At 37.5% G+C, this 23,670-nt stretch overlaps 1 protein-coding gene across 1 annotated transcript in view; it reads right to left on the reverse strand.

Annotated features, from left to right (window-relative positions):
- Positions 1–20,217, reverse strand: part of aatkb (apoptosis-associated tyrosine kinase b) — a 48,200-nt gene extending 27,983 nt beyond the window's left edge. Inside the window, exon 1 of the mRNA XM_079852323.1 lies at positions 19,686–20,217. Within this exon, the coding sequence (XP_079708449.1) occupies positions 19,686–19,767 (82 nt within the window). The 5' untranslated portion in view covers positions 19,768–20,217. The remainder of the gene's footprint in view (positions 1–19,685) is intronic.
- Between the last annotated feature and the right edge of the window lie 3,453 nt (positions 20,218–23,670).

Below are 23,670 nucleotides of genomic sequence, written 5' to 3' on the forward strand. Positions count from 1 at the left end.
ACACATGATCATTTCAGTAAGTTATAAGTATAGTAGCAGCAATTTTTAAATTGTCTAGTGCATTGTGTTCGTATGTATGTATCTATGTGTGTGCGCATGTTTGTATGTATGTGTGTGTATGTACAAATCTTACCAACCCCAAACTTTTGAACAATAGTGTAGTTTTTTATTGTATAACAATAGTATTATAACAACAGTATATATTCCATTATATCTACTAAAACATTCACCATGATAGAATGAATGCCCAGGGTGTTTCCCTCCCTATGGCCTGTGACGCTGAGATGGACACAGTGACCCTAAGACAAGTGGTTTGGAAAATGCATGGATGGATGATAGAAGGACACTTAATATCCCATGATACTGTAATTTACCCCAAACTCTTTATAATGGTGCTAAAACATGATGGAGCTCAACGTTCCAGGTCGTCTCCCCAGCCTGGCCTCTTGCTGTCATTCCATTGAAATTCCATCTCACAAACTGAAAAGGAACCCTTTCTTAAATTTTGCGCAACCCTGCTTCCCAGCACCCCATGCTTTAACATCTAAAAAATAAGATAGGTTGAGCAACTGCTGTTCTAGAAAAATCCGAGCATGAATACAAGGAGATATGCATGTCTGATAGTCTCCAGGCATTTGTTATAAAAAAAAGAAGCAGGAACAGAACAATGTTTTAAGAGCAGTTTTTTTTTAAAAGCAGTGAACATCTAGTGTTACAAAAAAAAAAAGTAAAAAATAAGTTCTGACTGCTGTTTGCTCTTTCCTCTCTTTCTCCTCCAGAGGAGCTTAGGGGTTGGTACCCATTTTCAGTCAGCTCAGGAAGAGAGCAGGAGCAGCTCTAATGACTAAATGATGAGGGATGGGTGGGGGTGAACCAGAACAAAGCCATGAGAGCTGGAGGAAACGTGTACTGTACCCTGTTCCTGGTGGGAAGCCACTTCAGCTTGACAAAAGAGCCTCAAGCAGAACCTTTATTTTACAGCAGTCAAGAACAACAGCATTCAAGCAAGCAGATTCATTAACATAAACTAAGCCCAAACTGCTAACCAATCATAAGGCTGGGTATTGTTTCCATGGAGATGACTGGCAGGTGATTTAAACGGAACAGTCTGGTGCTTAGACAGGTCATACACTTTCACTTATTTCTAAAATGCCAGAAAAGCAATAATGGGCCTTTAGACATGTCAGCACACACACACAGATTCTTCTCTGAGTGACAGGTCTGTTTGGCAAAATCAGACAGCGTGAACTGACATATACACATTTCAATTGGTGGACTGAAATAAGGAGGCAAAGCTCCAACCTGGTGGTCTCACAGGAAAATTCGTATGAATTTGTACGATGTGAATTTTTAGAAAAAAGCATGGTCCAGTTCTAAACATAACCGCCACTGTGGCGTAAGCAGATCGCACCAATAAAATATGAATGAGATAGTACAAATTCATACAAATTATTCACCAATTCACCAAAAGGTAAAAGAGTTGCTCCATGAGATTGTGTTGAAAGTTGAATTTGTTTTTGTTCTTGTTGTTTTGGTTAAGTGTGTAATTTCACTATGTTTTGTATTAGTGAAATTACACTAGTGTTGTTTACACACTAGTATGTAATTTTTTGTATTTAGTGTGTAATTTTTGTATTTATAGCTTCAAAAAAACATCTTCAAAACATAAATAAACTAATATAAAAACTAATATAAAACAGTATTTTTGTATGGAACCCGGAATGTGGTTTAAACTGAGGGGGACCCCTGATGCCCCAACCAACCCCCCCAAACCTGCAACCAACTCCCTGGGAATCAAATCCATGACCTTGGTGTTTTTATCACCATGCTGAGTCTTTACTAATGATCTGAGTTGAATCAGGTTAGAGCTGCACTATTCTGGATAAATTTTGAATTATGTTTTTTTTTTTTTTTTTTCAAACAGAGATCACAATTTTCTCACGATTCTGAACAGACAACTAAACAAAATAACGTAATTTACTAGAGGTCCTGACAAAATGATAATTTCTGTAGTCTGTTTAAAACGTTTAATGAACTATTTAAAAATATTGGTTTGAATGAATGATTCAATGACTCTGGCACTTCACTAGGTGCGTTCGACTTCCGCTGCGGTTGGGTGTAACCGATCGATCGGCGAGAGTTTCCGTGTACAGTCGGGGAGGAGCTGTGTCAGAAATCACCCCCTACCTATACCCTTAAATAGAGCACTATTTGAGGGGACAGCCATTTGTAGTAGTGTCCGAAACGATAGTGGAAGTTACCGAGTGCACTCATTCAATCCCAACCGAACGGCGCACTCAGTGTATGAATTCGCTCACTCGTTTTCATTCAATCCCTCAAGTAAACTATATTAGTGAACTAATGCAGGGAATAGTGAATGAGGGTATGGGGGCGATTTTGGACACAGCCCAGGACCAAGATTGGGAACCACTGAGCTAAAGGAATTCAAATCTATTGCAGAAACAATAGTGAGATAGAAAATGCTGTAAAGACAGTACATCAGCTTAAACATTGTGCTGAGAGAACTCTCTAGATGACACATACTTATCCTTACGCTGCTGCTCAGGTAGTTTTAATGTGCTGGCATTATTCACATCCCTCACTCGACTATCTCCAACAGCTTTGCGCAGTCAGCACGAAAGCAGACAAAAAGCGAGAGATGAAAGATTAAAACTGAGGGATAGTAGAAGCTGAATGCCAAACATGCTCAGAGAAAAGAGAGCGAGACAGTCTGTTCAAACATGATCAAATGTTTAATCTAATAAGCTGAAGCCTAATATTGATGAAGAGACAGAATGTAAGAACAGAAGGCGAATCAGGGGAGGGGTGGAGGGGTGGAGCTGGACCACGGCCCATGACAGACAAGCTGAAAATGGACATAGACATAATGCACATATGGCCAAAGAGCTGCTCACTCAGTCAGACTGACCCCAAATACAGCCTGAGGACATGAGAAACACAGCGCCCTAGAGACATCAACACATTAGAGCAAACAAACTGGCTCCATCGGGGATGGAGATTCAGTTTAAAATCGGCGGCCATATTTGTGACGCCCCAAGCAGATCGTTTGGAGAGGTGTATGGTGCCCATATATAATGCATCCCTACCTAAGATGAAAATGTTAATGTTTGTGAATGTCTCATATGTTATAATGGTAGATCACCATGTGCATGTCTCATTGTATGTCCTTTATGACAATGTTTCACAATCCTTGAGTGTGTAGTCAAAGGATTTTATATATAAAAGCGGTGTACAAATAAGCTGATTTTATGCTGACTCTTTCTTTATTGGCAAATATGTGTCATTCACTGCAGTGAAGAGTGAAATAGTGAACAAGCAAACATAGTGTATATGCATGAATTCATACATTCTTTTGCATAATATTTGCATAAATTTCTGAGTTTAACACTGAGCTGAGTCTGCTGACATGCTATCTTGGACAAGCAAAGACAAAATTTCCAGTTTTCTATTATCTTTAACAACTACAGTACGTTTCAAATAAAGGTTTTAACGAGGGAATTATTCAAGTTTCTGTTTTTAAGAAGCTGCATGGATCTATTAAATCACTCTCACACACACACACACACAGGCACGCATGCACACTTAAGCATGGCTGTTAGCTTCTGTGTAGTTTCTTGGTACAAGAAGTTAAATTCTTGGAACCGTGCTGGGCTCACAAACGTAACTCCCAGTGAAATATGCCACCTTCAATGAAAAACCTTCAGTAGTGTAATTGAAAGTCAATCCTTTAGATACCTTACTTCACCACCGCTTTGAAATTGTAATGTACACCTGCATGCTTAAAGCATGCAATCAAAATGTCATCATGAAATCAAAATCGACCCTACTTACTTTGTTAGCACACATAGCTAGTCTTGTGGTGAACACTTAATCCGTGCAAGTTAATACACAGAATTTTTTTTTTGTCGTGGTAATCTTTAATCAAAATCTGAATATTAAATGGCGTTCCTTTTCTGATTACTTCATTTTGATAGCTTGGGTTGAATATCCTTAACCACTCCACTCCAACCGTCAGTCTGCTATGAGCGAGGGATGGAGAGGAGGTGCACGAAAGTAAAACCCTGCCCTCAATTCAATATTCCATTTCACTTTGGAAATACGTCACAACACTGAAGTAAAGTCGGTTGCAACTTCCGGTTCACTTGGACTTGAACTCCCTCTCAAATAGCAATAGGATCAATCTTTTACCTTTAAGTCCATTAAAAAATGCGAAAGATTTCATGATTCCTTTTTTTTAGAAGATTACAAACTTAAAAAAAATAATAATTCCAAAATATATTTATAAGATATATTTGTTAGATATATAGTTGTAAACAAGTGAAAATGCAACTATGACCAAATTATTATTATTATTATTTTAAAACACAGTTCATTAATATAAATCTACATCTAACTTACAGCCATACCGGTGCTTGAGTTTGCTTTCATTTCAACAAAGAAATCTGCCATACTGCAACTGAATAGCTAAGGATAAATGATGATACATGTTACCCATTTGTTTTCCAGGTTTACAAGTATCAGATAATATCAGAGGCATTCTAAACCAATACACAAATAAAATAGATTGAATATTCATTTATGATAGAGAATAGCAAGTCAAAGTCATTTATCCTACTTTGCAGAGACTCTGACCCAAATACTTATGGCCTTCTTTTTGTACAGTCATCACTAGTTAATGTGACATTTTTACAGCAGGTACACAGATTTGCTTATTTCAGCACTACTGTGCAGGAAGGCCGGATACACAGCAGAGAAGTGTGTGTGTGTGTTTGTCAGAAACACTTTTGGGGTTTACTGCTGCTTATTTTATGCTAAATCAACAACTCAATGACCCGCCAGTCCATCCTTCCCATTCCCTTAATCCTTTTACACCTACTTTAAAATACAGTTCATTTATTTCAGTAGTTGGCACTTTACCATCTGCATCTGCATGATGGAAAGAAGGAGAGAGAGAAAAAAATCTCATTTGAATCACATTTTCTTAACTTTCTCATTATGACTTGAGACTCTTCCTAATGTTTACTTTTTATAGGCCTCATTTAAAGTATGTGTTTTCAAAAGCTACGGCACATCCTGAATTTACCTGGATCCAAGAAACTATTGATTAGGGCTCAGAAAGGCAAACTAATATCAAAGATTTGAATTATGGGATGGTTTATATGGATCAAAGACCCATTATTCTCCCTCAATCCAGATCAATAAGACTAGCGATATAATTCCTGAGCAAACAAGGAAACATTGGCAAGGCAAATAAAATCTTTATGTAGTATATCTCTATGATACGTGATTCATGGACCTGTCTGATCTATCAAATGCTGTTCATTTAGTTGGAACAGTTGGAAACCAACAGAACCATGCCAAGAATGACTGAAGAGAAAACAGAAGAAATGATCTAATCAGACTTTGAAAACAGAATTTATGCCCATCTGCAAGTGATAAGTACAGATTATTTTACAGACATACTCAGAAAACAAAGAGGTGCCTCAAATAAAAGTCAGTATCTTTCAAATTTGATGCAACTACCCAGGTAAACTTTATCTAATCCAGTGATTTGTTGTTCCTCAAAGGTGCTCATTGCATAAACCTTGTTTCTAGGCGGAATTCTGCACCCGACTCCCTCAGTCAAGTTGCTCAGCGCCAGCCAATCAGATTGCGATCGCCGTGTTCTGCTAGTTCTGCCAGTTTTGTGTGCAATTTTGCATCAGACGCTCAGGACTGTTGGCGGCCATGGGTGTTCCGTCTAAGGCAGAGACCTAGCCTCCTCCCTCAAACACTTTGAACAGTATTAGAATTTTAACAGACTTTTTAGAACTTTCTTTTATCTCAAAATGTATCTTACAGCTTCAGAATATTGAAATACAGGGTATGATGGTGAAAAAGATGACTTGGACTTCCTGTTCAGTCATAGCACAGGAATGTGTGCTCAATGAAAACGCACACACATGAATACTGCATTCCTATGTGCACAGTAAGAAGCCTGTCTAATCAATAACCCCCCCTTAAGTCAGCGGGTCTAATAATGCTTGTGACAGGAAAAGCATCTCTGTGTGTTCTCTAAGCTCACCTGCAGCGAGGACACATAGTACGGCCACTAAAAGAGTCAGTGATGGATAGAGAAATGCAAAATCAATAGATAAACCTAACATATGGATCAATCACCTTGCTCTGTCTTTTCCTCCTCCAGTCACTTCATTGATTTGTTCCAAAATCTAGTGAGCTGTCTTTAAACTAGTCTTTAAACGCAGTTATCTGCTAAGAGAGCATCTCAACTGCAATGAGTGACTGATTTGGAACATTCTACGTATGCAGAAACAACATAAAACATAAAAAAAAAAAAAAAATGCAGGAAACTCGACTTACAAATATTACAAAAATACAAATATATATTTTGTGTGTGTGTGTAAAAAAAGAAATTGATCAAAATGTATATATAAATGTAAAGAAATTTATAATGTTACAAAATATTTCTATTTCAAATAATTGCTGTTTTTTTTATTTTATTTTATTTTACTTTCTATTCATTAAATAATCCTGAAGGTTTCCACAAAAAAACAAAAAACAAGCAAAGCCCCAAATAAGCACTTTAGAATGATTTCTGAAGGATCCTGTGACATTGAAGACTGGAGTAATGATGCTGAAAATTCAGCTTTGTCATCACAAGAATAAATTACATTTTAAATTAATATATTAAAATAAAAAATATAAAAACAGTTATTTAGAATTTTTATAATATTTTACAACATAACTGTTTTTGATGTATTTTTAATCAAGTAAATGCAGCCTTGGTGAGCAAAAGAGGCTTTTTTTTTTTTAAATCACTTCACAGCTGCACAGGACATGGTAAAAGCTCAAGAATATTTATAATCAACATTTCTCTCACTTGTCTGATCTATTGGATAGATTTTTCCAGTACATGATGGGATTGCCTCCATCATGAAGGATACACGCAATACTGCCTTAGAATTTGACCAAAAGATATCTTGTAAGGAAAAAAAACACTGCCTAACTTCTGGAACAGCTCTCGTGTCAGGAGTTGCATATGTAGGCTGCTCACCAGAGTTCAAGTTTTATCTCTCATCCATCAACCTCACTGTCATTCAGCATTGACACTCTCTCCCTCTGATCTTCTCCGTCTCTGTAGTGGGAACCAGCTGCTGGGCCCTGGAATCTAAATGCCTTATTTCTGTTCTGATCCTGCTAGACACCCACCACATCATCTCCTCTCAGAGATGCAGATCTCTGCATGGTTACGTGCCACTCAAGTTACGTAACTTGCACTAAAAACAAATGTTGCTAGGCCTGTTTTTGATGTCTTTCCACGCACTCCTATCTGGTTTAGGTCAGGATGCTCATATCCGGAGAGAATACTCAAACTCTGAGAACGAGAACATGACATTAAATTTTAAACACACACATGAGTGAAGTAGGAGATAATGGTGCTGTGTAACAAGGTTCCCGAGAGCTGCTGCAGCATCAGGCAGCTTGATAAAAGAATGATGAAGGAATAAAAAAAGACAATGTACTAGAGAATAAAATGAGGACAAAGAATATTTGACTCTGTGTTAGAGTTTAATTGAATCTTTTCCCTGGTTTTCTTCATATTAGGAGCTGGAATGTATGCAGATCTACTATCTCTGTTTTCAGCCTCTAACCATTTCTCTTATTCAAATATTTGTATTATAAACACAGGCTAAGAGTTATCTGTGTCTGACTAAAAGTTAGTTACAGATTTCTAATAAATTGCAATGCATCAATATCTCTTGGGAAATTAACCACATACATTTCTATCATGACAACTCTCGAAGTGTTTGGCATGGTAATGTAAATGACAATGTTAATATGGTGTAATAGATCTGCTGCTGCTGTTGATGATTGCTGCTGCTGCAGAGCTAGTAAGGGACTTGCGACTGTCAATACACACACGACACGCTGCTGTGAGCAAGTAAGACATGCTGCTGCTGTAAAATATAGCATACATGAATAACCCGTAGCAGATCTATACAGGTGGAGCTGGGGAAGGTGGAGGGTTTCTGAAAGCGCATAACTGCACTGTAAAAAATGATTTTATGTCAAAGTAAATAAAACAGGAAAAATCATGTATCTTTTGCTAAGAATCATTTTGTAAAAATGAAAACTTTAGTATATTAAGTAAATCCTAATTATATACTCATTTTTTATTTGTAAATATTAGACATCCAACAGACAAGTAAAATTGACTTCTGACTCTCTGGCATATTTACATGCATTAATTAAGTACTTGAAGCAAATTTTTAAAAAATCAAGTAAAATTTTGTCCTTGAAGAAAGGAATCTGCGCATGCGCGGAAAGAAGAAAACATGCGATGATTGAGGGATTTCCAATCTCCACTCCATCTGCTCTCGACAGGTAAGCAACAGTAAAAAACTGCATTATATTACGGATTTTTTGATTAATTCAACGATTGTCTTGTCATCATCACTTCATTCTATACATTTGAAAAGTTTAGTGTTCTTAAGTTTAGAGACGTGCTCCAGAAAAAAAGTTCACGGAGACGGAGAGGCAGAAAGCACCCTGTTTATTTTCTTTCTTTTACAAAAGCACAATGTTTTATTTTGATTGTAAGTGGAAAAAGTAGACATTTAACAGTTATTTTTTCCTATTTCTTAAGTCTGTAATCTTTATGACCAAAAAAGATGGAGTATTTTAAGTCTTTTTTGCTGCTATGTGAAAAAAAAAAATCAAGCAAAACGCGCCGGCGCGTTTGCCGACCCAAGAGGGTTAATGACGAGGTAGCTTTGTAAGACGTTAGCCATATTTTTTTCTCAGTTTTAAACTTTACGTTTTACACGATTTATCAGTAATTACGCCTAAAAAACCATGAATATGTTACTTAAATCATGATCTTTTTGTTCAATATTTGTTATTTTGTGTGCAATTTTCTTTATAGATGACAAATATTGGCCACGAATTAACAATAGGCCTAAGTGAGAAGGTTCTCGTTCCCTCATCGTGCACAATATAATTCATTCCCTCATTCATTTGCTAAATCGTGCATACTATCTATTAAATGGTCCCTGCTTTTACTAAATCGTGACCACGTTGTAAATGACAATAATTCGTTGCCTTACTTAAATCAAAACGAATGAAAAATTTGTACTACCACATTTTCCTAATTCGCCATGATATCTGCATGCTGTGTGTCATGTTAGCATTAATGTGAGGAAATTACTATGAGAGTAAGGTCATGCAGGATGTTTTTAATATGATTTGGTATAAGTGAAATGAATAATGTGAATGCAAATGAATTAACTTTTAATTTAAATGTATTTGCTGTTTCCTGATTATTATTATTTTTTTTCTCTCTCTCTCTTTTCTTAATTTCAGGATATTTCTCAAATGCATTCAGTCCTTTGTGCCTCCGTTGCTGTAAACCGGTTGAGAGGGACAAAGAGAGAGACCGAACACACTGAATTGTTGTCCTGTTCTATACGATGCATAGAACTGCTAATTTTAATATGCATTTAATGTATCACTGAAAGTAAAGGTTTAAGCAGCTTGAGCAACGATAAACATTCAAAGTGATCTTAAGCATTATAGGTTTCTGTTGATGCTTATTTCTTAATAAATTACTCTTAACTGCACATTGTCACAGTATTATTTTGTCACATTTTAAGAGTAACATTTAATTTAATTTAATTTAAAATAATTACCAGCACTGCATAAAATAAGTAAAATGTATTTAAAATATCAAGTGGTTTTACTTAATTATATTAATTACATAAGATTTGTAAGTAAAAATTACTCAATATAATTTAACAGGCCAAGTTATATGTACTTATTCACTTTGTGAATTTTACTTGGCTTAGTTAAGTAGATTTACTTAATTTCCATAAATGTGAAATTTACCTGAAAAATATTTGTGCAAAAACTTGCCAAATAAAAATTGAGTAAATTCTACTTATTGTTTTTCTCAGTGTACAGCAGACACTGACAAAGTATTTAAAAGTTGAGCACCCATTAATAACGTGCACCCATTCATTTTTCACAATAAGACCTGGACCATGTACACATTTCAATGCAGATAGTTTTTTCAGAGAAGCTGTTATTAAAGAATGGAACAGTAAAAACTATACAAAAAGCTTCAGAAAGTGCTGTTTCTCTTTTCAAATGCAAAGAGGCCCTTTACATAGTAGTCTGAAAGCAAATGGTCAGGAAAAGGATAATTGGATTGAATGTAAAAATAGTCTTAAAGTGCATGTTTTTAGTGCAAGAAACCTTAACTAAGATTCTAAATTGACAGTTACCAAGGAGCAAACAAACCACAAAGCAAAAATGTCCAATACTAGTTACCAACACACTAATCAGCCAGTACAAGTACACCAAACGATAATATTAGCATGGCGACTACAGCATGAAAGGTATTTGAACTACCAGGTGGAGAATAACAATTCAATTAAAGCAAAATGAGGATTTTCCCTTCTCCTCAGAATAATGGATCTAAAAGAACAGAATTCAGGCAGTGCCTCTAATTCCTTGAAAGCCTCTATTGGTTTTCCTGCTGTTGCCGTGGTTATAGATGGCCACGGTGTGATTACACACTGAGAACCGAAAGCTTAAGTGTGCTCACACTGTGCCATGGATGCTGAAGAGGGGTTGCCATGGAGACAGGGAGGCTACATATGTTTCATTAATTTCAATGCATATCACATGATGTGGGCTTTGAAGGTCAGGGCTCAATTATCCATAAATAGCAGGTTTGGTTCTAGCAACAGTAAAAACAGATCTAGAATCTTCCAGCCTGGGTGATTGGAACAGCAGCTTTACGTAACTATTCCTTCAGTTTACCAGAACACGTGCTACACAAACAGTGCAGTCTAAATCTGAGACCACCAGTAAAATGGCTTCTATTTTTTCTCCTTTAAAGTGCCCTATTATGCTGTAGTAATAGCTGTTTGTAGGTTTGCAAGGTTTCAAAGATCAAAGTCCACAACAGTTATTGTGTCCCAAAAGAAAGATTCGATTCTGAACTGCCAGAAACGTTCGTTACAAATTTGCACAATGCTCGCCTATGGTCTTCATTAACTACCAGCAAACAACATCTTCTTTTCCCCTCAAACACTGTAGTTGTAGTTGTAGCTGAGGCCTGGAAGTTTTTAGTTTGTGTTGTCGATATGCGTGGCGAAAGCAAATCCACTTTGCATGCACTTCCAAAGGATGAGGACTCATGCTCAAATTAATATGGCAGAACAGACGCCATCATTACTGTTCTTATCACTGTGTATCAAGTGCTGAGGGAGCCTCCAGAGTTGATTCAGATATGAAAATCGGGAATTTGTTTCCGACACACCTTGTAAGCGGCAGACCAATCACAACAGACTGGGCCATCTGACCAATCAGAGCAGAGTAGGCTCTCGGAAAGAAGGATCCATGATTAAACGAAGATGATTGAAGAGGAGATGCAGCAATGTATATTATCAGAAAAATAAAGTTTTTTTTTTGTTTTTTTTTTACAGGATGCATGTGAACCTACTGTAGGAGACCTCCAAAACAATTATGAACCTTTAAAATAGCATAATAGGGGCACTTTAAGAATGTTTAATGTTTAACAACATGTTTAACAATGTTTAACAATAAACGTTTCATTGGATAATTAAATTAATATCATAATCTCTTAATTAGTGTTTAAATGTTCAAAATCCTAAAACTTATTTCCAGGTTTAAATGGAAACAATTTTTTTTTTTAGATTTTCAGTGTAATCTAAGATTTTCTTTTTTATTATACATATATTATATATATATAAACATGCACACATTTGTGGGATAATCCTAACAAAATTGTTTAAATTATTCCAATTATATAGAACTCAACTTTTTTGTACATAAGTCTACATTCTGTTTATTTTCATTTCTGTACTTTGGGTGGATGCTATTACTAGAAGAAATTAGTTTTGTTGGAAGGCTTTTTGCCTCAGGGTAGTATAAGGCAAATCTGTGTGTCTTTATGTGAACTGATGGGCTGAATATTCATAAAATAATTTTTGAATCATCAGGAAAAACTGGAAAGATGAAGGAATCTCATGATTGCCATGTACATTCCTGCTCTCTTCATTTTTTTTTTCTACCTCTCTCATGCACAGATATACAGATACACATCTCTTATCTTTAAAGGGACAGTATATCTCATGCAGCCAAATTGTTGACTAAAAATGCCTATTAGAAAGGAAAAGACACTGCCATTTGCGGTGGGTTTATCTGATTTAGATTATACTGGAACATACTGGTGGTGGAAACATGGCTGTGTAAAACTAAATTCAACTGGTATAAGTATCCTTGACCACTTATACCTGACCCTTGACTTCAAGAAAGAAATAAAACTTCAAGGAAGTGTATAATATATGGCTACTTTACGTAGCTACCAGCACCAACATCCTCACTTGACCTCCTCATAAACTAGAGATCATAAATTGCCCAGGGTGACAGAGGTGATTCAGCATCCGGCGAATGAATGCTCCCGGCTAAGCCAATCAGAGTTAGATTAATGAGACCGAAATGATGGTATGGTGTGACATCTGTGTCACAAGTTGCTATGGAAATAGATCAAAAAGCATCTGCTGTGTAAACTCATCAGCGACGCTTCTGTCTTACACTCCATCACACATACAAATGCTGTGAGACAGAGCAATACTAATGGACACTTACATGTGCTTTCATTACAAATACACTCACACACTTTAATCGCATGCAGCACATTAATGCTAGGTTTTTCCAAGCATTATACCAAACACCTCTATGGCAAGCTTTCATTATCATAGAAATCATTACACTGGCTTCCAGGATGTAAAATGGCAGTTAGTAGACACATTTTTTAAGCATTAGATGTGTTTGATAAATTGTTGTAAAATAAAATTACCAAGCAGAAAAAGTAAGTGGTTTAAGGTGTGGTTTGATTAAAATGATCTCTGGTGCGATTGCCCTGTTAGTGTGATTCATTAGTGTAAACCTCCTCTTCCAAACGAATAGAATGGTGCAGTTTGACTGAAATATGAACACAACATGGACCAAAGACATCTAAACAAATCCAAAAACAGGATGTGATGTCACAAGATGCGACCCTGTGGCGACGGGACGTAACATCTCCTTTCCCTCCTTCAGAAAATGATGTGTAACCAAGACATTCCATATCAGTCAGTCACGTTCGACGTTACGTCAGACATGATCTGACGAATTGGGATCCCTACCAAAGCGCCACTATTGCTGCCCCTTGCAGCGCCAGTAAGCCACCTGATCCCCCCGCACCTACTGGGGCGGAAGATGGGACAGGGCTTTATGCCCGGAGAAAGTTGGTCCGCATGACCCATACAATGAGATTATTGGATAACACTGGGAAAGCATGCCTTTCCCTTCTGCTGGCCTCCATAACAGACAAAGAGCTGGTCTGAGGTCCTGAAGCTCTGCGTTCGGTCCATGGACAGGCGTAAAGCGTGGACAGAACAGAGCAAAGCTATAGGGCTGGGTCCGCCTCCTCCAGTTTCACCACCTGGTCCCTGAAAGGAGTGGTGGGAACCTTGGGCAGGTATCCAGGCTGGGGTCTTAGGATAACGTGAGAGCTGGCCAGTCCGAATTCCAGGCACGATTCGTTGACCGAAAATGCTTGCAAGTCCCCCACCCTCTTGATAGAAGCCAGCGCAGTCAGGAGCACTGTCTTCATTGACAGAATTCTCAGCTCAATTGACTGCAGCGATTCGAATGGGGCTCTCTGTAATGCTGTAAGAACCAATGAGCAGATTATGCATTAAGGGTTTTCCTGTATCTTATTCAATATCTGTCTGTATTCTACAAGATCCTTCGAGAATGCCAGCAAAAGGAGAGAGAGCGAAGGATCGTAATGGATTTTATACTGAGTTCGCATATTAGCCTTGCTGCACTTCAACATGAAATGGGAGCAACGTAATGGCCTTTGTTTTTCTCCCCAGAGCTGTCCATGGTGCTGATACAGAAGTAAAGGGCATTAAAAGTCTGCTACATACAGAGCACCACGGTACCAAGATTTAAAACAAGGCCTTTCTTTGTGTACAAATGCAGCCAATTTGTCATTTTTTACATGCTACTCCTACAGTCAAATGCCTCATCTCAACAGTATGCCCTTTCAGCATTTTGTTCTATTGAGTGGGTGATTTTGCTGTGCAATCCATCTGTATTTTCTGGGTCACTGCAGCCTGCAGTGAGTGTGACGGCGAGCAACTTCTCTCCACCAGACACTGAGGGCCATCAGCCCTTTACTGCTGTGATGTCAGGAGGTGGTTACAGGGGGTCATGACCCATCTAGAGGGATTCCTTTAATATGTTTGCAAAACAGCTGCCAGTTTCATCACTGAAGTATATAAGTTGTAGCAACATCTGCCTTAAACATAGATAACAGAAATAATCCCTTAAATACATAAGGGATTTGCAAAGCCCTCTTAATGTTCTGGGCATAAAATGGCATTCAAAATTGTTTAGTGGGATGCCGCCTGCACATACATAGTTATTTATTTATTTGTGTATATATTAATTATAATATTTTTTTCCTGCTATGATTATACTGCATCTCATCAAGGAAAAGAAAAACCTTGGGTACTTCAGTGCTGTTCTAGGTCACCATCTTCCTTTTCTCTTACACTGAATAGCTCCACTCACGGCATTATTGCAGGTCCCTGAAATAGTCTTGCTGTCTTACACTTGGCCTTGTTTTCTCAAAGATTTGATAATATAGTTTGATAGTGCAAGAAAAGCATTCACATTTAAAGGCAACACACACACACACACAAAGATTAGACAACTCTTCATTGAGTCTGAGTCAAAGCAAACATATACCTCTTATTTTTAATTACCATTTGAAAATGTTGCACTGGACTGGCATAGACTGTCAACTGTTGGGTGCAATCATATCAATTATGATGATTCTTAATCAATAAGGAGTTCAATATAAAGAGCAAGAAAATAGTATCATTCAGACTCCATCATACAGGAGTGGCATCTATTAATGGATGCCATTTTTTTGGGGGGGAGGGAGGGGGGCAGCCCTTTTCTAACTGCTCTAGTCTCTTGCTTTCAATCAGGATCGATTATCTTCCTCCATCTCCTACACTCCAAAATACTCCTATTTCCTCGCTCCAAAAACACACGCAGACACACATGCTCAAAGTAGTTCTGCAGCATTGCCACAGGCCATTAGCAACAATCATGAGAGCTTGTTTGTAACTGAACCTGAAGGAACAAATGACTGAGCTTGGAGCCAACGAGTAGGTGTGGAGAGCTGTATTTAAAATAGAACTGATGAGAGCAAATGAAAGCTTGGTAAAGCATGTGGACACCCCCTTATAATTAACAGCTTTGGCTTTTTCAGCTACATGCATAACTAACAGGTACATAAAATCAAGCAAACAGCCATGCAATATCCTTAAACCAGCATTTTGAGAAAAATGAGGCATACATCTTGCGTTTCAGCAACACAACGCACTTCTGCACAAAGCCCAGACCCGAATTCTGAACAGCCGAGGGGAATTTGCTGAATTTTATTCAGCAAGAATGCATTAAATTGATTTTAAATACATTTTCAAATAAATGCTGTTCTTTTGAACTTTTTAGTCAAAGAATCCTTACGGTTTCCACAAAAATAGTAAGCAGCAGAACTGTTTTCAACACTGATAATAATAAGAAATGTTTCTTGAGCAGCAAATCAGCATATTAAAATCATGTGACACTGAAGACTGGAGTAATGTTGCTGAAACTTCAGCTTTGCCATCACAAGAATAAATTACATGTTAAAACATATTAAATAAGACAAAAATTATTTTTAATTGTAATAATATTACCATTTTTAACGTATTCTTGATCAAATAAATGCAGCCTTGAACGGCATAAGAGACTTCTTTCAAGAACCTTCTGTACCAAATAATTAAGTCAACCTGAAATAAATCAAAACTGCATTTACAGTAAAGCAAAGCGCCACGCACCACCCACTGACCTATCCCAACTTGTTTACATTACACCCGAAGCCATTTCACCATCACTTGAGCATCATGTAACAGCTACGTCTTTCATAAACACAACTGAGCACAAATAAGCCTCTCTTCTCAATCTCAGCCGCAATCTAAACACTCTTTCGGACGGTTTGAGGAATTTGTCGATGTTCACAAAATCTCATTATGGTCAATGTCAAATTTCACCTTTTCTCCACTAGCATATATCAACTTGCATATAATCTACTATAATCCATTGTAACGTTTTCTTACCGATCCTTCTGTCTCTGGTCAGGGTAATAAACACAGGCAGGGAATAAACAGCAATTGGTCTTTCAGGAAGAGCCCAGTGCTACAGGACAGTCTGATTGTCTGGCGGTCAGGAAACATGAGCTCTGGAGGCTGGCATGGGATGGCCGCCAACACCACCAGCAATTACCCAACAAACACTGCTTCCAGAAAGATGATGTCATCATTACAATAGCCAAGCCTCTCTATCGTTTCAATTTTTCTATTACTGATAAGTCGTAGTAAATCTCAACATACTCTCAGGATCAACTGTCCAACTAGAGCCATGCTGTTTGTATTTTTTAAATCATGGTAGCATTCTTAACAGCCACTTATTTTAGAATCCATTAAGAAGATCTAGCAGTAATGATGCTCGGTGCTGCATCATCATGATTCATGGTCAAAACTGTTGACTTACTTAGTCATTGTGAGTCATTCACCTTCTAGTAAAACACTTAAAATGCCAATGATGGGGTGAAAGTCCCAGACTTCTTCCCAGATTTTGTCCTTAAATTTCAGACTGCAGTGTGACAGCATATACATTTTTAACCCTCTGGTGTTAAAATACATTTTAACTCCTTTTTCGGTCATTTAAAAAAAAAAAAAAATTACTTCATCGTAATGGTACAAAACCTGGTAAAGGTTTTGGCACTTGCTATGTGAACACACACAAAAAAAATCCTGTATACATGATTCAAAAAGGTTAAGTGGTCCTGAAAAAAAGTCACATTTGTACTGTTCACATTGGAAACGAATAGGAAGCTAATTTCTAGTGGACATGTTTGGTACTGCACCCAAACTAAATCTTACCGAAAGTTCACTTTTTAAAAATTGTGGCTTTGATTTTCCAACAGTTTTAGAGTAAGACTTCTTTTGGAAAATATACATTTTTATGAAATTTTCATACTAATAAACTTAATTCACTTTTTAAACTTTCAATTCAGTAATAATCTGCCAAGTTTCTTCTTTAAAAAACTTTAGTCTGTGATCCAAATCATTCAAGATTTACAATGTTTAAGTTATGGAAATTAAATTTTCAAGTCTATATTCAAAAAATGATTAACAGGTAATAAATGGATCACAACGATTCCATAAATATAATTTACTACCATAAAATACCCTAAAAATACAAAATATTAAATAAAAAACATTATCGGACTAAAATATAGTAGCCTACATTCATTTAATTGAAATAAAAAAAACATTTGGTCATTTTTTGACCGCCACACGAGGAGCACCAGAGGCTTAACACAAAAAAGCATTACATTTATTGTAAAGACAGATAGTCTACAAGTATGTCGCAAAGATTCAATACGAATGAATCAATTTGAATCAGGCTTCAGTACCCTGGTCTAAAACAAGCCCAGCAGGACTATGAGAGCAGATTTTTTCCCTTTATCTACCTCTAATCATTCCTAGCCTCTCCAGAATGAGTCCTGCTTCCATTTATCACTTTGACAGATAGAGCCTGTTCCCCTCTTCATCACCATTGACGGACATAATTAAATGCGGAGGAGGGGAAGAGGTCTGCGACTCCAAATTGAAAATGTAAAATTGTAAAACATGGAAATTCCAATCTGTGAAAGTTAATAAGAATACTGGAAAAGGGGTTTGATAGAGTTAAGAATAGCACATCTCATAAAAGGTACTGTAAAAATAAAAAAAAAGAGAAATGGAATCACTCCGGATCTGCAGACCATTTTGGTAACCATAGGAACCATGTGAGGAGGCAACAAGCCTAGTCCTAATATAGAAGGGAGGGAATACCATTCACCATTGGCAACAACCCACATGATGGCTCATTTTCACACAATAGGGAGGCTTTAAAGAGGTAGCTCACCCCAAAATTGCATCATTTACACGACCTCATGTTGTTCCAAACCCATATGCTGTTGTTTTTTAATCCAGTGAAATGCAAAGAAATAGCTTTGTGTGGAGAACAAATATGGTGCCTTTAGACGCGTCAGATTGGACGTCAATGACATGAAATGTCTCGGGACCGAACAACATTGATGTCCAACCTTATCCTACGCCTCTACAGACAGTAATTGATTTGACAGCAAATGGAGGGCAAGATTTTCAGCAAAAAAAAAATCTCACAAAACTATTGAATGGTTTCAGAAGACTTGGATTATAATGCACCTCTCCTATGATGCTTTTTTTGTTTCATGGACAACATCTTTTTCCAAAGATTCTTCATAAATAAATAAAATAAATAAAGGTTTGGGACAACATCAGGGTTTGTAGAGGAGCTTCAATGAGTGCAAGCTAAGAATTTATTTACAGATATTATTATTATGTATTTTATTTCAATTAAAAAAGCAGTGTGAAAACAAGTAAAGTGCGTAATTGTTAAAGTAGGACACTTAATGATTAGCATTTACCATCATCTGCTCTGTATATATGCACTGTATATTTTTCCATTACAATTAAGCAATAACTTAATATTAACTTTCTCATCTGAAGCAACCAAAGTGTGTAAATAAAAAAATAACAGTGCTTGGCATGGTAATGGAAATTCGACAATGTTAATATGTTTGGTCTTGGTGTAATAGATCTGCTGCTGCTGTTGATAATTGCTGCTGCTGCAGAGCTAGTACTTGCTACTGCCAATATACAGTATAAATGACAGCTGCTGTAAGCAAGTAAGACATGCTGCTGTAATATATATTATGAATAACCCATAGCAGATATATATACATGTGGAGCTGCATGGGGAAGGGGGAGGGTTTCTGAAAGTGTGCTGCAACTGCTACAGAAAAAGCTGACCTGTGCCCTGCAGAGATGCACATTTTTAATTGTATGTAAGTGTAATTTTAAATATGATTCTATATCAGTGTGTAGGCTACTTGTCTAAAACAACTCATTAATTCCATTATCTGATCTTGTCATGACACAAAGATTACTCTTCCCCATTATCAGTCATCATATTCTTAATTTCACTCACTACACACAGACACAAACACACACACACACACACACACACGCCTTCCTTGAGGTTGATAGTGTCCTGTTTGCTCAATCAGAATTGGCTACCTGTGCATAAATCTCCCAGTCTTACACCTCCACCTCTGGCATGTGAATCAGTGGACGTGCTGGGAGACAAATTGAGTAATTTTGTTTGCCTTTGCCTATATGGCTTATGCTCTGAAATAAGTATACAATATAAGTATACAATACGATCAATAAAAATCAATGACATTCTCAGATTACGAGTTTTCCGTGTACAACTGCAATAAACATTCATTCAAAACGCTTCTTTTAGAAGATCTCATTCTAGCAGCCCTTCATATGCTGCTGAGACGAGCATTTTGCGCATCTCCACAGAAACGGTTTTTACAGAATGCAAGTACAAAACGTAGTTACATTAATACAACAAACATTAAAAAAGCCTACCTGAGTCAAAATGAGAGCTCAGCGCAAAACTAGGGTTGAAAAACGACGCAGACATGATCAGCAGTGTTACAGTGCCTAACATGCTGAAGATAACGTGAAGTCCAGCAACGATGTCTCTGATGTTAAAATAAAGAGTTTATTTTCTGGTCAAACAGGTCATTCCCTCGCTCCTCCATGTTATAGAGCTAGAATAGGGGAATAGCCGGACAAATCCACTAGTTATGCAGTCCATTATGGATGTGTTTCACCGCAAGCCATTGCCGTGTTCATTTGAATCTTCTCTGGTCATTTTCAAGGAGAGGGTCTCTGCGGTTGCTTCTTCTGCTTCTCTGCACCAAACAACGCGCGCGCGCGCCCTGTGGAGCATTCCTTTATGTGTCCGACTGGAGAAGAAAACCCGAGACCAATTCTGGCATTCGTTGCCTTCGAATGTTTTGAGCCCAATTGAGCTGTTTGTTAATAAGCCTGATGGGAGCTGTTCAGTGCTGAAAGACACAGCGCCATCTTGCTAATAGCGATTCCTGACTGATTCTGCGGGAATCCGTGGAGGGGAGGAGATTGCGCCACAAGCGCACAGCTGTGACTGACGCTAATATTTAACATACACGATCAAAATTGGCTAGACTAGAGTGTCGAAATTGTTATTTTTTTGGTATATTACAATTCGCGGAACTGTTTATGGTTCACAACTTTTATGTTGATAAGTGGAAACAGCTGGATTCTTGCATAATTGCTTATTATAAAACGTAGGCTATATATTCGACTGATTGGATGAACTACTTTAAAAGATGAATAGAAATGTGCCCTTGAAAAGCACAACAGAGATCTATGAAAGAGCAAAGGCACAGGGTCTTACACTAAGTATAGCACAAGATAAAATACTTTCTCATCAAAGTACATATACTTCAGCAGTCCAGTAGGATTTGCCTTCAAAAAACAGTTCCCAAATATAAAGACTAATGAACACATATGCCCTTACACTTTGTTTCGTTGTCCGAAATGGAAGCTGGTTCAGAGGCCAGAGTCATAATGTCAAGCATTCTGTTTGTCTGAGTCACTGTCAGGGTTGCCATGGAAACACTGTGAATAGCGAGCGTGTTCATATAGCGCTGAGATGAATGTTAAAAGCACCTTTTTCTCTTCTCTCTCACACGTTTCTCTAACTCAGACGCCCTGCTGAAATATGCCTCTGCCTGCAGGTGAAAAACAGAAACTTTTATATTTGTTGGTTGCTTTTCCTTCACCAGCAAATTCCACTGAAAACAGAAAGAAGGGGAAAAAAGGGGGTTTTCAATTAATACTAAATACATATATACACTCACCTAAAGGATTATTAGGAACACCTGTTCAATTTCTCATTAATGCAATTATCTAATCAACCAATCACATGGCAGTTGCTTCAATGCATTTAGGGGTGTGGTCCTGGTCAAGACAATCTCCTGAACTCCAAACTGAATGTCAGAATGGGAAAGAAAGGTGATTTAAGCAATTTTGAGCGTGGCATGGTTGTTGGTGCCAGACGGGCCGGTCTGAGTATTTCACAATCTGCTCAGTTACTGGGATTTTCACGCACAACCATTTCTAGGGTTTACAAAGAATGGTGTGAAAAGGGAAAAACATCCAGTATGCGGCAGTCCTGTGGGCGAAAATGCCTTGTTGATGCTAGAGGTCAGAGGAGAATGGGCCGACTGATTCAAGCTGATAGAAGAGCAACTTTGACTGAAATAACCACTCATTACAACCGAGGTATGCAGCAAAGCATTTGTGAAGCCACAACACGCACAACCTTGAGGCGGATGGGCTACAACAGCAGAAGACCCCACCGGGTACCACTCATCTCCACTACAAATAGGAAAAAGAGGCTACAATTTGCACGAGCTCACCAAAATTGGACAGTTGAAGACTGGAAAAATGTTGCCTGGTCTGATGAGTCTCGATTTCTGTTGAGACATTCAGATGGTAGAGTCAGAATTTGGCGTGAACAGAATGAGAACATGGATCCATCATGCCTTGTTACCACTGTGCAGGCTGGTGGTGGTGGTGTAATGGTGTGGGGGATGTTTTCTTGGCACACTTTAGGCCCCTTAGTGCCAATTGGGCATCGTTTAAATGCCACGGCCTACCTGAGCATTGTTTCTGACCATGTCCATCCCTTTATGACCACCATGTACCCATCCTCTGATGGCTACTTCCAGCAGGATAATGCACCATGTCACAAAGCTCGAATCATTTCAAATTGGTTTCTTGAACATGACAATGAGTTCACTGTTCTAAAATGGCCCCCACAGTCACCAGATCTCAACCCAATAGAGCATCTTTGGGATGTGGTGGAACGGGAACTTCGTGCCCTGGATGTGCATCCCACAAATCTCCATCAACTGCAAGATGCTATCCTATCAATATGGGCCAACATTTCTAAAGAATGCTTTCAGCACCTTGTTGAATCAATGCCACGTAGAATTAAGGCAGTTCTGAAGGCGAAAGGGGGTCAAACACAGTATTAGTATGGTGTTCCTAATAATCATTTAGGTGAGTGTAAGTCCATTCAAAGTTTGGAGTTAGTAAGATGAATTATAGTTTTATTCAGTAAGGATGCATTAAATTGTTAAGACAGATTTCCATTTAAAATAAATACTGTTCTTTTAAACTTAATAAAAAATCCTGAAAAAAATAATGTATCACCGTTTTACACAAAAATATTGTGCAGCATAACAATTTTTAACATTGATAATAGTAAAAATGTTTCTTGAGGAGCAAATCATCATATTAGAATGATTTCCGAAGAATCATGTGACAGTAAAGACTGGATATGATGTGGTGCTGAAAATGTAGCTTTGCCAATACATTTTAAAAATATATTAAAATAGGAACCAGATATATCAAATTGTAATATTATTTCAAGATATTACTGTTTTTACTGTATTTGTGATCAAATAAATGCAGCCTTGGTGAGCATAAGATACTTCTTTACTAAAAAGAAAAAATCTTGCTGACCCCAAACTTTTAAACAATAGTGTACAAACACATTTAAAAAAATTAATTTCAAGCATCTGGGCATTTAGATCAAAAAGTTTTAAGATCATCAAGCTGATGATGTACAAATGCATAGTACACACATTTAGTAGTTATAAAAATAATCATTCTGGCTAAGAGTGCATTGGATCTGAAACACAACCTCTTAAAGGCTGCTCAGACAGGAGACTTTAGCTCCAAAATTAGATTAGTTACTGGCTAGACACATTGAGTGAGAAATTTGGGAGTGTGTAAGTGGGACAGGGACTGAAGGCAAGAGGATGTAGTTCATCCACAACAGATTTATCAGGTATAAAACATAAAGCATTAGACTATTGAATCATGAACATTTTAGCTCTACTTACATGACCCCTGGGTCTTGGTTCAGAATTACATGTAAATAATGTCAAACAGGGGGAATAGAACAGATGTTTCTTAATTGATCTGAGAGTCCAGCATGGTCTTAAATATCCAGAGTAGACTAAATAGCCTCAACCAACAACAAATGCCCTCAGAAGTTAAGCCTCCACCAGGGAGCCATAATCCCAGAATAACGTTAATATCAAATAATTAGACTTGAGCTCAAATAATTAAACACAAAATTACCCTCCTCTGAACCATCCACACAAATGGAAGGGCTGGACCTTAAAGGGATAGTTCACCCAAAATGAAAATTTTGTAATTTCTTACTCATCCTCAAGTTGTTCCAAACCTGTATGAGTTTATTTCTTCGGTTGAACACAAAATAAGATATTTTAAAGAATGTTGGTAACCAGACACCCATTGATTTCCATAAGAAAAACAAATACTATGAAAGTCAATGGGTATTATATTAACACAACAGTCAAATACATTTGCACACCAACTTGAGCGAATAGTGTCCTTCACTAACACTGGCAGGCTTGGTAAATATTAGCAAAACAAGCTGCGGAAAAAAATCTCTATCACCTTGGTGTTTTATTTAATGGTACTT

Source organism: Squalius cephalus (genome assembly GCF_949319135.1).
Source record: "Squalius cephalus genome assembly, chromosome: 19".
Lineage (NCBI taxonomy): Eukaryota > Metazoa > Chordata > Actinopteri > Cypriniformes > Leuciscidae > Squalius > Squalius cephalus.